The sequence below is a fragment of the Carassius gibelio genome, chromosome B15, assembly GCF_023724105.1.
Source record: "Carassius gibelio isolate Cgi1373 ecotype wild population from Czech Republic chromosome B15, carGib1.2-hapl.c, whole genome shotgun sequence".
NCBI classification, from domain to species: Eukaryota; Metazoa; Chordata; class Actinopteri; order Cypriniformes; family Cyprinidae; genus Carassius; species Carassius gibelio.
Window position 1 is genome coordinate 18,812,211 of NC_068410.1, and position 15,386 is coordinate 18,827,596.

Consider the following 15,386-nt stretch of genomic DNA (forward strand, 5'->3'; position numbering starts at 1 on the left):
TCCTTTAGATTTAACTTTGTAATTATGTCAATCATGATGATTTTTTAAATTTTTGCTATAAATTAGACTTTTCTATATGGGACATGTTTTGTCCCAACTCTCAAGAATCAGTGATATGTAAATAGTATGTACATGGGGAACAGGACTGTAAAAGAAAGTTCTACCAATAACTTTAATCTAACGCTACTGTGTTATTACTATATTATATGTTCCACATATTTGGCGACAACAGAATCCCCTTGCGAAATTTTATTTAGAGAGAAATAATAGATTTTTTAATTTTTTTTTTTTTTATTTTATTTTATGTAATTTCAACAATTTTATTGGTCAATAATGGCACAGTTTAACAGAAACTAGTCAGAATGCAAGTGATCCAAATTCCAGTGTATTTCAATAGAAGCCTATAACTAATGGCACTTGTTCCTATCTAAGTCATTGGAGTCACAACCTGATTAGCCACACTTTTTTGTTTCACTAAGAAACCCTATGAACTCAGGTCAAGAATGGGGTGGGACAGCTTCCAAATTTGCGGTGCTTGTATGTGTCCACATGTACAACAAGTTCTAGATGCTTGATTGACTTCTTACATGATGGAGTTGTACTGACACAAAGCATTCATCATGCAGCATCCACTGTGTTCTCAATACAGACTGGGTGTGCTCTTCTTTCTTCTTCTTAATTTATCAACCACAATGAGATGGCACACCTTAAACATACATGTGTCTTCAAAAGAGATTTGATAATGGCTTTTCCCAAAAAGGTTTTTCCCCAGAACACTCCCTTGATTCATATAATTTTGTAACATCACAACTAAATTAGAGAGACAAACATAAGACAAACATACATCAGTAATTTTGAGAAAAAAAGAAAGAAAAGAAAACTATATATATGTGTGTATGTATTTTATGTATGTATTTATTTAGTTAGCTTCTAAAATCATGTTTCTTATCTTTAACCAGTTGAATCTTGTGTGTTCATGCCTTGGTGACAACTCATAGTTCACTAAACACAGAACTGTGTTTAAATTCACCCTTAAATGATTATAAAATTATATCATTAACATTAGCATACTTCAACACATTACACATCCACTAGAGGTCAAAGATCATAGCCAAAGGGATCAGCAATCATCATAATTAAACTATTTGTAATATTATCCAACATTACAGCGCAATATGGTAATTGTGTAAAGAAATTTGTTGTATTATCAAATTACCTATCGTCTGCATTCGTTTCAGCATCATACTGTAATATAGTACGGGTGAAATTGTGTATTGTATTGGTGAGAATGCAAATAAAATTCAAATTGAAAGGCTGACATTGGAATTTGAATCCCCCTTTCAACAAATACTGAAACCACTGAAAGATCTTTGAGAGACAGAGACTGAAAGTGCAACTTTGTGTGAATGGGTCATTATCACATAATGAGATCTGGACAGAGAGAAACCAGAATGCAAACAGTACGGAATGTTTGAATGTAAAAGGTACAACAACAACATATCTAAAACCAGACAGAACAGGAGCAAATGAAAGAATAAGCTAGTAAAACAGGATCATGTCTGTTTCAGAGGAGTGACCGTTTACTAGAAACTATTAAATTACAACAAACAGTTGCACAAAAGCACAATGTCAGGCAAGAAAATGATGGATAGCTTAAATGTTTTGTCATTTAGCATGGTCTGTGCCATCCAGAATGTCTGGATATAAACTCATACTGTTTATTTTTTTTACAGCTCGGTCTGGTACTATTGCTTTGTGAAAGAGATCTAGTCATACACCAGCAATTATTGACTCCATGTCATGCCCAGTGTTGTTACTGATTTTACTGTACAAGTAAACACTAATCATCGTTCAGGTCCCTTGAGGAGACTGGAGAAATACTATACCTACAGTAACAAACCCAAAGAGATTTCTCAGGTGAGAAAGTATCAAAGCTGACTCATGCCAAAGCAGATTAGATACACATGCCAACCCAACAGCTCCTTTCAAACGGCAGCCAAGCATTTGTTATTAACTTCTCAGTTTTGCAGTTCAAGCTTCAAGCATTCTAATCTCACTTGCGCCGTGCAACAGGAACCAGACCCATTCAAATGACTGAAATGTAAAGTAGGTGTTTTTGAACCATGTGTAGTCTCCATATACTCTACACAAAGCACAAAAAAAAAAATAAAAAAAAAATCAAGACAGTGTACAATAACTGATCATGTCCACAATTTATAGCTGTGATTATTCCTGCGCTATATAATACGTATTATTATTATTATTATTATTATTATTTTTTTTTTTTTTTTTTTTTTTTTTTTTTTTTTTTTTTTTGCTAGATGCATCCAAACCTTCTTTATCAATGCAAAACCATGGGTTGTTTCAAACATTTAAATTTAGTTTATTTATTTATTTTTACACTTTAAGTCCAGTTCTCACAATTAACTAACTATTAACGGCTTTTGCGTCAGTAAACTCCTAATTTGCTGTAGATTAATAGTTAGTATGGTAGTTGTTTAGGAGTTAAATCTTAATTACATTCATGCCAAATAAGGCATTGATATGTGCTTTATAAGTACTAATAAACAGCCAAGATGCTAGTTATATGCATGCCAGTTAATAGTTGTCCATAAAATAAAGTGTTACTCTAAGAAGTTAAGATCGCGTAACTTACATTTTTCGAAACAACCCGTCACTTGCACGTCCACCGATGAAAACTGTCCCAAACCGAACACCAGCACACACTAGAAGTGTCTCGTTGCTGAATGCTTCTACTGTATGTTTTTTTTTTTTATATAAATACGGTAGGTTGAGTGGATTATTCAATGACTCATTTATAGTCACGTTCCATCATGATTAATGGTGTCTTTTTTTATTAATTATTTAAGTGAATGACTCAGTTGTAAAATGTTCACATGTTCTATTCCTTGAATTAATCAGTTGTATGAATAACGAAAACAGTCACTTGCCACCTGCTGGCCTAACAATGTAACCTGCAAAATTTGCCTGCAAACCTGCAAATCCCCATTATGAACACAGACTGGTAGTCTGCATACTATGTAGTATCCTGCTATAAATGAAAACAGCATGTGAAAAAAAGTAACCAAACAGTAACGAAAATTTACTATTTCTAAAATGTGCAGATAGACAGATAGACACTTTATAATCCCATGGGGCCACAGGAGAGAAGTAATGAAAATGCATCTGATAATTTACGTTATCACATGATAATGACATGATGGATGTACAGTAGCAAGGAACGCAACTGTTTTATAAACACTACTACTGAATTTACTACGAAACACTACTACGAAACGTAATTTTCTGTAAAGTTACTTTTCAATGATTTGTATCGTAAAAAAGCGTTATACAAATAAACTTTAATTGAATAAACATATAGGCTATATTTGAATTAACTATTGATAGTTTAATGCCAACTTCTTATAATAGCAATTCATCTGCTGTCCATATGATTGTAAATCAAATGAGTTTGGCATGACATAAAGATCGGTGCAAGATTATAGCAAATGTTTAATAATCACACAATTCTCGACAGATGCGACCATGCCATCCAAAAGTTAATTTTCTTCTCAAAATCCCACAACAACACAATCTACACCTGTCAGTCTAGTGATCAGCAAAGTAAATGTCCTTCTTATCTTTGTTCTGCCTACATCAATTTGTTCTTTGAGCATGTTCACACTCACCCTCATGATTTTATCACTGCCGTCGGCGCGTTCCTGGAATCTGCCGGCCGTACAGACCTCAGCAGTATGACCAGTGGAGACCACAGAAGCCACTTCAATGCCAAAAAAGACACCTCTTTCTGCAACCTTCCTTTTATTAATGCACAATGCTTCTATTTTCTTTGTCAGTAACTTCTTTCTCGTCTTGTCTTTCACTTAACAATTACTGCTACCCGATCTGCCCTAATGCTGTTTCAAACTCTCTACGCTTCTAGACTCTGTCTTTTGAAATGTTCCACCTATCCAGCTTCTGTCTAGTGGAGATTTGTTTGGAGTTTCCCAGCCCCCGATCAAAACCCGTACCTATGTAAGAGGATACCGCCCATCTCACCTAGATATGTCACTCCTCCCGCTGCATTCACTTCCTCATTGGGACGGAGCTAAATCTTGTGCTTGGTTGAGCAGGATTACAAGTTGTTCTGGGTTCAGGGAAGGTTTTTGAAGCTGGTTTTATACAGGAAATAGCCCTCATTTCCCAGATGTCCTTTCAAACAGGTTTTGGTGGCTATGACAAGTAGTTTATCATTGTAATTATGCTGTATTTTAAGTATTTTAATTAGGACAGCTCATGAAAACAGTTTTTTAATGTAGATCAGGAATCTACCGGTTTGTCACAATGAAATAACTGACCATATCATATAATGATGTTGCTGTATCATTGCTCATGTCAGAATGTGTAATAATTCAGTGACCTCTTTCTTTAATAAGAAGGTTTCAAATGTCCCCTTCAGAAGTCAGTGTTATACTTTTAATGATGGTGCATCTTTTTTTCAGATTTGATTTGATTGTAGTTACTTTATTTAAATGTACTTGATTTTACTTAAATTCACTTTACTTCACTGATTCACTGCACTTTACTTCTGAAAATGCTACCTATCAGTATACAGTTTATGACTGCGAAATCCTTTCCACATTTGTGACCCTGGATCACAAAATGATAAGTCAAAGATTTATTTATTTATTTATTTATTTTTTTTTTTTTTTAATTTATACGATTAAACATATACATTATACGATTTATGAATAAATAAACTTTCCACTGAAGCATGATTGTTAGGATAGGACAATATTTGGCCAAGAAACAACTATTTAAAATATGAATTTTAAACATGAAAAAAAAATAAAAAAATAATAATAATAATTATATATATATATATATATATATATATATATATATATATATATATATATATATATATATATATATATATATATATATATATATATATATAGCCTTTAGAGTTTTTCAAACAAAGTCCTTAGCAACAAAGATTACTAATCAAAAATACGTTTTGATATATTTATGGTAGGAAGTTGCCATAATATCTTCATGGAACACAATCCTTAATTGATATCCTAATGATTTTTGGCATAAAAAAATACAAATCAATAATTTTGAACCCATACAATGTATCGTAGGCTATTTCTACAAATATACTAGTCCTACTTATAACTGGTTTTGTGGTCTAGGTCAGATTCAGTTTAGTTTGGTTTACCTTCTCTTCAGTCAGTTTAATTTGTTTAATTTAATAAAGTTAGATTCATTAACCTCCTTTGCATGTGATTCATCATTTCCTCACAGATGAATGATAATGCTATCCTGTTAGGTCTGATGTAACCTGCCTAAAACTAGTCTTGTGCTATTTCCTTTAAGGAGTAAATTTACTCAACATGACTAAAGCATTTGCCTCACATTTACATTTGACCACATAATGCCAGAAAACTCAATATGTACAGTACATTATGAATTAAACTTCAGAGAAATAAATATAAACAGTCTCTCGCCTCATTTTCTAAACTCAAATCAGTAAACTTGTCTATAGTCAATCAATCTGGTAAACAAACATAAAACTATCTATATAATCAAGTGAACCAAAGCAAAGAACGCTTGACCCTGGAGCTCTGTTATCACTCTAATTTCATTCTGTAGAGAGAGAGAGGTCTCTCATTGAGTGAGATGTAGAGAAAATATTCTCTGTGAAAGTTCTCAGTGGGAAAGTGATCATGTTTCTACAGGGTCAGCTCAGTGTGACCTCTTCTTGATGAGTATGACCCCATGATATTGGTCGACATCTCAGTCTTGTGTTAGGAAACTGTGTGTAATGAATTCCAGCAACTCATACTGACTAGCCAAGACCAGAGCTGTTTACCTCACTAAACATGTTGTTGATACTGCTATCGTAACAAAGTTGCTCAGCAACTATTATGATGTATAGATACTGAAGTACCATGCTACTCGATGACTCACTTTGTTTTTGTATTTTAAATTACTTTAAAACTGAGCAAGAACGTGAAAAACAAAGCCAGTGAGAACATGAATAAGAATGTTGCTTAACTGCTTAAATATATATATATATATATATATATATATATATATATATATATATATATATATATATATATATATATATATATATATATATAAAATAGAAATTAAAACAGAGCTCTAGTTCTAAAACCAATGCCAGTCAAGCTGATTTAAAGGAATAGATTAATATACTGAAATCTGATATGCAGAAAAATCTGCTGAGACTAATTGTCATGACTGGAATATTGTACAATGCCAATGTAAAAGGAAGTAATTGTGTGCAGAGATGCTGCATCATTACAGTAAAACCAAATTAAAATAGGTTATGAATCTCTGTTTATTTTACATAAATAATTATACTTAAGAATACCTGAGATTTGGAATGAATGTTTTAGACAAACACTGTATAGGATATAAGGCACTTCATACATTGCCATGTACTGAAACACAACATACTGTATGAATTGATGTACTGAACATTATTTTATTGAGAGGAATGGATTTTTTTTTTTTTTTTTTTTTACATAAAAATAAATAAATAAATAAATAAATAAATAAATAAATAAATAAATAAATGAAGGATAGGAACTGAATATCTGGTAATCAATTATTTCTTGCAAAATTATATTTGTAATCTTCCTGTTAAGCCCATGTAAAGCGTAACACTCTAATCACATGCCACCTGACACGAATACACACACGTACTAAACAGAGTTTACAGTAAACGTCATGTAATTAACTTTTAACAAATAACTTAATTAACAATTATGATGCTGCTAATAATCACAATAATAATCACCCATAGAACAATTACAAGTAAACGTAAGCAATATCAGCTGTCTTACATTTGTTTTCTTTTTGGAAAACTTTTTCAGTCTTTTAAATTGAAATAAATAATTAAAAAAAGCACAATAGAAAAACTAAGCAAGATCTTACTGTTTTAAAATGAAATCCTGATCTGTATTCCAAACGGATCTGATGTTGATGAAGACCGGCAGGATAAGTCAGGTCACTATGTTCATGGAGATGTGTCTTCACGAGGCAAAGCAGTTTCAAAACTAACATACAATTCAGAATCAAGCCCCTTTATAACTGACCCTTGCCTCTGTCTTTCCTTTTTCCCACTAATCTATTGTTCATATATCTTTGTCATCTTTTTTTGTATTAGAATATGTTACATTCTGTGGAAGGATAGAAGGAAGTGCTCCTATTTTTCTTGTAGTGATATCTCAACTCGTATCCTGAAATCTCATATGGAGGAAAACGGATTCAGATTACCGTATTACCAGTATATTACACAGAATCAGTGTGGAAGGAAGTATTTGTCTATAGATGTGCTGAATCATTTACAGCAAAACCAAAGTAAAATATGATGTAATATCTTGCATAATTACACAGAAGTATCAGGACCCGACATGATTGGCTGTGGAGGAAAGGAAAAGCTGACCTAGAACTGGTTGCCCTTCGGGAGCAGCCAGCTTTTCCCTGTGTGCCGTTTGCCGAAATCCCACCATGCCCCCACATATTAGTGTCTGTGCTATCTCTGTCCAAAAGATTGCTCAAATTACTTCAGTAGTGATAATATGCAGCGCTTGCCCTTTTTTGAATCCCAAACATGACATTTACCGTATATTTGAACAGTAAAGTCTCTGATGTGAAGTGTAAGGGTAAAGTATTTATTATTAATGTCACAAAAATAGCAATTGGTTAAATTTTCAGTAAAGGCAATTTTATAAAGGTTTACTAATACTATAGATAATTCTGCAAGAATTAGCTTTTCATTAGGACAACTACAAAGGACTTTTTAATAGTTCTAATAAACTTTTAATTGCAGAAACATATGATTTCAATAATTAAGAGCCTGCAATATAATGGGTTATTAATATTAAGTGCATTTGAAGTATTAAAAAACATCAAATGTCTCTGTCCGTTTTTTTATTAATGAATAATGTGTTTCAATTTCCCTAACCCCAGCAAAATATATGGGGGACTGTGTGGGCCAGAAGGGCTGGATTTTAGCATCAGTCCAGCCCTGATGGTTCTCCTCTTCTAGGGACAACATTTTTTTCCTAACTTTCTAAAACTTTCTAATAATAAAACTATTTAAACTAAACTCCTTAAGGGATCGTATATGCACAAAAGTTGTTGCTGCTTCTGGAAACCCGTTTGCTTTGACTTCATATGACTGGTGTTAATGTGTTTATATTTATAAAGTGTTGAAGTCTGGAATATTTAGTGTGCATACACATTGTAGGTCTGTGTGTTGGAGATTTGATAATAATAATAATAATAATAATAATAATAATAATAATAATAATAATAATAATAATATACAATTTATTCCTGTTGCAGAGAACATTGTGGCACCAAGATAGGCTACGATAAAGGGGGGCCCTTAGGTTTGCTAAAGCCACATGCAGGGGCCCCATGTGTTCTTAATCCAGGCCTGAGAAGGACACGTCTGAGTGTTAAAGTAAATGTTTCAGTCAAAAGATTATAAGGCACTTTATAAGTTGTCATAAATAATCAGCTATTATACAGCACATGCTTTAAAGATTATTATATTATATTATATTATATTATATTATATTATATTATATTATATTATATTATATTATATTATATTATATGGATATAAAGTAAATATCATGTTCCATGAAGATATTTTGTAAATTTCCTACCATAAATATATCCAAACTTAATTTTTGATTAGTAATATGCATTGCTAAGAATTAATTTGGACAATTCAAAGGTGATTTTCTCAGTATTCAGATTCCAGATTTCATAAAAAATCTAGTCTTAACACTGGTTTTGTGGTCCATGGTCACATATTATATTATATTATATTATATTATATTATATTATATTATATTATATTATATTATATTATATTATATTATATTATATTATATTATATTATATTATATTATATTATATTAATACGATCAGATAATTCAATCAATCATAAAGTAACTATTGTAATTCATATATTATTATTTATTTATTTATTTATTTATTTATATTTAGCTTGTGCAGTGTTTGTACAAAGTCCTCCTGAGCAAATTTTTAAAAGCTCTCATTTATTCGAGAACCACACAGGTGTTATTTTAGGATATTTCAGGCCTGGAGCCCAGCGAGAGGCATGTGACAGGTTGTGGTTAATGCCTTGATCTCCGTGTTCAAAACATTCTGAGAACTCTGCAGTGAGCACTGTGTTTACCTGCCTTTCTGCTCTTCTTCTGAACTCTGCAGCTGCTCGTGTGCAGGGCGGCAGCTCTGTTTTCACCAGCTTTACACAGTTTTGGAATAAACAGAAACAGGTGCAAGTGGGGAACTCCCCACATAGGGACAGCCATTTCCTCTTAAAGAGTTAATATTCATTGATCCTCCAACTCATATTACATTTGACCTACTCATCTCTTTTACACATATACAGTACACTATTACGGTATCTGGATAAAACATACCGTACATGCATTTGCTACAGATCCTTTTATATCACTCAGTATGCTGAAAGGGTGGTTTGGTATTTTAATGAGACAATTTTTCATTATCTAAAAATGAAAATAATAGCATTAATTACTCAATCTCATGTTGTTCCAAAACCACAAGACTTTCATTCATCTTCGAAATACAAATTAAGATATTTTTAATTAAATCTGACCCTCCATAGACAGCAAGGGTCCTACCACGATCGAGGCCCAGAAGGGTAAGGATATTCTTAAAATAGTCCATGTGACATCAGTGGTTCAACCATAATTTTATGAAGCTACAAGAATACTTTTTGAGTGCAAAACAATTGTGTACCGAAGGGGAATTTATGGGAATTTTATGGGTTTGGAATGACATGAGGGTGAGTAATTAATTATATCATTTTCATTTTTGGGTGAACTATCCCTTTATCTAATTTATGTGGCATATTTCAAGTCTTATGAACATCATTAAAATTGTATTTCCTGATAATGTGTCCCTCCAGTGATCATTGGGTCATTGAGTTATAATTGTAGAAGTAGATCAGTCAGCTTTGTAAATTAATCATTCAGACTGGTTTCATGAATTGGATCAACAACATCGCTTCACCACTTCGCTACACACCACACAAAAAAGTGTACAGATTAGTAGATTGTCATTTAAAGTTACAATTTGTAAGATATTTGCAGTAAAATATGCATCCGTTAAATCCATGATTTATCTTTCCGTCTGATTGATTGCCGTCAGTGGTTGGGTAGAAGACAACAAATCCCATGATTCCACGCTCCTTCTTTGCGTCATCAAACCACGCAATTGTTATTGTTTACAAAGAGTAAAAATAAATTAGACTCTGGTGCTGCTTTCACATTCAATTGGTTTCACATACAAATAATGCAAATACTGCTCTCATCTGAAGCCCACAAATCTGGAACCTGTAGTTACAATTCTAGAAAATATATCTACAGTGATTAAACTAGTATAACAACGTGTTCCAGAACTAAATTACTAACTACCAAAGAAAACTCACATCTGGAGCCATGGGATTGAACTTGGACTGACATGGGCATTTAAGTCTTTCGCTTTCACAAGGCTGAACTTTATCTCTCTGGTTTTGTATTTCCTTCCTTATGTTTCCTGTGCTGTCTTATGCAAGCCCCTGTTGAATTAAAGGGTATTTTATTGCATTCCGAGAGAGGAAGTCCACAAAGGGCCTGTGGTTTATGGACCTGTTGGTTAATGCCCACCAGCCTACTGTATTTAACATTTCTTGAACAGCAGAGGGCAGTACGAACCACATGCATATTTACGTAAAACCGACCCTCCCCCACAAAGTGTGCACTGTACTGAATGAGAACGCAAACCTCATTCCATCTGATTCATAACCAGACAGGTGACATTAAACTAGATAACAAATGTAGGTGTATATAAGAAGACGTGGTGAAGACATGCTGCGGCATACTTCACATTTACCAGAACAGAACATACCTGAAAACGTTTTATTTTCAACCGAACACATTCTTACCATTTGTCCTTGAATCACCAGTCTCCAAATGAAAAAGGCAATGTAGCCTGAGCCTCGGCATGACTGAAAGAAACGTCGTCATAATGAAAACAAACTAGCCAATACGCTAAAGAAGCAATCAGAACAAGCGAGAGTAGTCAGGTGAAAATGAAGCGCCATTGTAAAAGGGTAGGCCTTTTAGAAAATGTCAAAAATATAATGAAGACAGACCAGTTTAGAAAACATCAGCTTTTCCCCGTCAGCATGTACACAAGGCTAATTAGCGACACAGAAAGCTAGCACTGTATCAGAAAAAAATATATATTGTTTTTCTGAGTAAAAAAGAAAATCTCACCTTTCTTTTGAGCACATTGTAAAAAAGCACAGCTGCTGTCAGGAAAAAGGCATAATGGGTAAGAAACTCTATTTATCAGAACGTGGCTATTGCTGTTCACAAATACAGTACAAGTCTTTTAACTTGAAGACTTAACGTTTAATAAATGAAAAATAAATAAAACTGCTATGATGGTGTTATGACAAATTTCTTGTTAAGTTGCTGATAAAAGCACCTACTGAAGAAATAAATGTAAATACATTCAGATTTAATATGTTTACAGTGTTCAGAACTTAAGGGATACATTGACAATGTCTTTGTCAATGTAATTTTGTGTTCATCCGACTTTTAACGTTGCATAATACATGTTAAGCTAATATGCTAGATTTTAGCAATTAGCAATCAGCATTCATAATTAGCAATAACTGTGATTAATAGTGTATTCTGCCCAGTACATAGTGTGTGTGCATTTTTGTCAAACTTTTAGTCACAAGTTTGGAATTTAATACAATCACAGATTTCCTGCACGTGTCTGTGGTGATGTCACATAAAACAACAAAAATGGCTGCAGTCAGTAACAAGTAGCCTCGTATAGCTACCAATTACTGATAAGTAATTATTTTAAAGCCTGTTATGTGGTGTGCTTTACTTGTTTTTTAACACCCTATGAGCATGCAAATGAAAGATAAATTATATGAAATATCTCTCAAATATAAGTCTCTTCAGTTAAGCATACATATTGTATTCATTTTTTGATGGAATATGAATCTTGACTCACATATCATGATATAAGTCATTAATAACATAATTTTCATTTTTGGGTGAACTACGCCTTTAATGGTCAAATGTGTCTTTATACAAATCCACAATGTGGTTGCTGTCAGATGAAACACATTTTTGCACATTTTATTAAAGTTTATGGTTTTAAACTAAAATCTCTTCCAAAGTGCAATGGGTTGAGGAAAATATTAGCCATTAGAGTATGCACAGATCTATACATTGCATTCTTACCAGAACTTTTAGACCACCCACGCTCCTTTGGGACACTCTTTTCAACATATTAGAATTTGTGACATACGATTTCTACAGTTTAGGATGGGTATTATGTGAACTGGAGTGTGGCATAAATCCATAAGTCTAACAAGAGCCCAACATAAGTATGCAGTAACGTTGGTTTGAAGAATATCTTGGCAAACGTAAATTCTATACAGTATGTGTGTTATTTAAAAATCTGTGATGGAGTTCTGTAGCATTGTTGTGGCATTTGGGATCTTGGGATTGTTCGTGCTGATCTGTTTGCTTCAGATATGCATCAAGAAAATCAAATATTGTAAGCGCAAAATTAAGTAGCATCTTCGTTCCTTACAAACCAGCATTTATTAAAATTCTTGAAGTAATGAACAACTATCCAAGTAACAGTGAGGATTTATTTTCTTTTCTTTGACAGAGCCTTCAGTGAAAGACAAAATTTTAAAGTAAGAAATAGTTTATTAATAGTTTTTTGGGTGTGTTTATGTGTGAAATCGTTTTAATCATGGCTTATTTTCATTGTGTGTATCTTTACAGGAAAGTTGGGATTACGAAATCTTCACATCCATTTTCAATCAGCAAACTCATTGACAAGAAATAACGGCCATCACTGCTCATATGACATTCTCTCGATGTCGAATTGTAACAGATTATTTCCATATTATTCTGAAGTCTTTCAATTTATTATTATTTTTTATTTCTGTGAAAAGTGTGAATCACGTTTCTGGGGTAAAGGTGTTAGTATTGCTAGGGTGTTGATGATTCATTTTCCCACAGCTAAGGGGAAAAAAACACACCTTTAATGCTTTTTGCGATCGCTTCTCTTGTTGTTTTTCTCATTCTCTGACATTCTGTGAATTGTCTCACTGTTTCAGTGTCACCACAAAAACACAGCGAAGCATTCTTCTCAAGTCAAACTTTTTCTAAGTAAAAAATAATGTCAGAGGTCACCATATGTACTATATATATTTATCTTCAGTTGCAGTAGAAAGGTCACAATATCTTCAATGTGATTTATATTAGTCCTCTAGAGTGATATATTTCCTGTTAAGAAATATTTATTAGATTTATAAGTCTAGTATATTATCCTCTCTCACTCTCTCTCACTCTGTCTCTCTCTCTCTCTCTCTCTCTCTCTCTCTTTCTCTCTCTCTGTGTGTGTGTGTGTGTGTGTGTTTCTTCAAACATTATCCTTTACTAGTTTTTTTGTTATTTTTATTTTTCAATTCAACTTTCCACTCAAAATGTTTTGTTCATACATACATACATATATATATATATATATATATATATATATATATATATATATATATATATATATATATATATATATATATATATTCAATTTATAAAAATAGAAGCACTGTGGTTGCTTTTCCTCTTTGTTCTTTGGTTATCATCGTTGTTTTTCATTTGATTCAGTTTATTGCAGTACATCACACAGCGCACTAAACCGCAAGCCAGACAGAGCTTCATTAGCTCTTCAACTCATGCAACTTATGCAAACATCTAAAGAGGCTATTTGTTTCCTGAGCTGGCAAGCTACACGAAAAGCATTGCGGTGGTCTGTAGGAAGTGAGAAACAGCAGTTAACATTTGAGGTTCAACAGCTTTTTAAACTTAGGGACTATTTTCGAGACCAGTTCTGTCAGAAACATCTGCTGGTCATGCAAACCCCACAGGATGATAAAAAAAAAGACCTTTCTTTAAACCACACAGACACTGACATGCTGCAGTGACTTCACAACTTAAAGAATTATGTCATGATTTACTCACCCTCATGACATTCCAAATAAAATCATAATTTACTATATATTATTATTTATATTAATAAATTCAATAAATAAATCAATAAATTAGAATGTTGTGGAACAGTTCATTTATTTCAGTAATTCAACTCAAATTGTGAAACTTGTGTACTAAATAAATGCACTGCACACAGACTGAAGTAGTTTAAGTCTTTTGTTCTTTTAATTGTGATGACTCAAACTCAACAAATTAGAATACTTCATAAAACCAATAATAAAAATAATAATAATATATATATATATATATATATATATATATATATATATATATATATATATATTTCTAGTGAGTTGTTGGCCTTCTGGAAAGTATGTTTATTTACTGTACATATACTCAATACTTGGTAGGGGCTCCTTTTGTTTTAATTACTGCAATTCAGTGTGTCAAGGATGTGATCAGTTTGTGGCACTGCTGAGGTGGTCTGGAAGCCCAGGTTTCTTTGACAGTGGCCTTCAGCTCATCTGCATCATTTGGTCTCTTGTTTCTCATTTTTCTCTTGACAATACCCCATATATTCTCTCTGGCAAGCACACCAACACCATGGTCATTTAATCAACTTTTGGTGTTTTTGGCATTGTGGGCAGGTGCCAAATCCTGCTGGAAAATTAAATCAGCATCTTCAAACAGCTGGTCAGCAGAAGGAAGCATGAAGTGCTCCAAAATTTCCTGGTAAACGGGTGCAGTGATTGTGGTTTTCAAAAAACACAATGGACCAACACCAGCAGATGACCTTGCACCCCAAATCATCACAGACTGTGGAAACTCAACACTTGACTTCAAGCAACTTGAAATACAAAACCTGCTTTCATCTTTAAAGAAGACTTTGGACCACTGGGCAACAGTCCAGTTCTTCTTCTCCTTAGCCCAGGTAAGACGCCTCTGACGTGTCAGTGGTTCAGCAAATTCCTTGACATGTCTGTGTGTGGTGGCTCTTGGTGCCTTGATCCCAGCCTCAGTCAATTCCTTGAGAAGTTCAATCAATTCTTGAATCCATTTTGCTTGACTATCCTCATAATGTTACGGTTGTCTTGGTTGGTTGTGCATCTTTTTCTTCCACACTTTTTCTTTCCACTCAACTTTCTGTTAACATGCTTGGATACAGCACTCTGTGAATAGACAGCTTCTTTGGCATTGTATGTTTGTGGCTTACCCTCCTTGTGAAGGGTGTCAGTGATTGTCATCTCCATGATTGTGTAGCTTAGTGAG

The 15,386-nt window shown here is 33.3% G+C and overlaps 1 protein-coding gene across 3 annotated transcripts in view; it reads right to left on the reverse strand.

Annotated features, from left to right (window-relative positions):
* The window catches only part of tmprss4a (transmembrane serine protease 4a), a 37,612-nt gene that overhangs the window by 14,291 nt on the left and 7,935 nt on the right, over nucleotides 1-15,386 (reverse strand). The window contains exon 1 of one of the 3 annotated variants that reach the window (XM_052576262.1): nucleotides 4,060-4,145. The exons of 1 other annotated variant lie outside the window; for it this stretch is intronic. Coding sequence is in view for 1 of the 2 variants with exons in the window: in XM_052576261.1 (XP_052432221.1) it covers nucleotides 3,690-3,695 (6 nt within the window). In the remaining variant the exon portion in view is untranslated. Of the gene's footprint in view, nucleotides 1-3,689; nucleotides 4,002-4,059; nucleotides 4,146-15,386 lie in introns of those variants that run through there. One more of the 3 variants, XM_052576261.1, reaches the window with a different exon arrangement.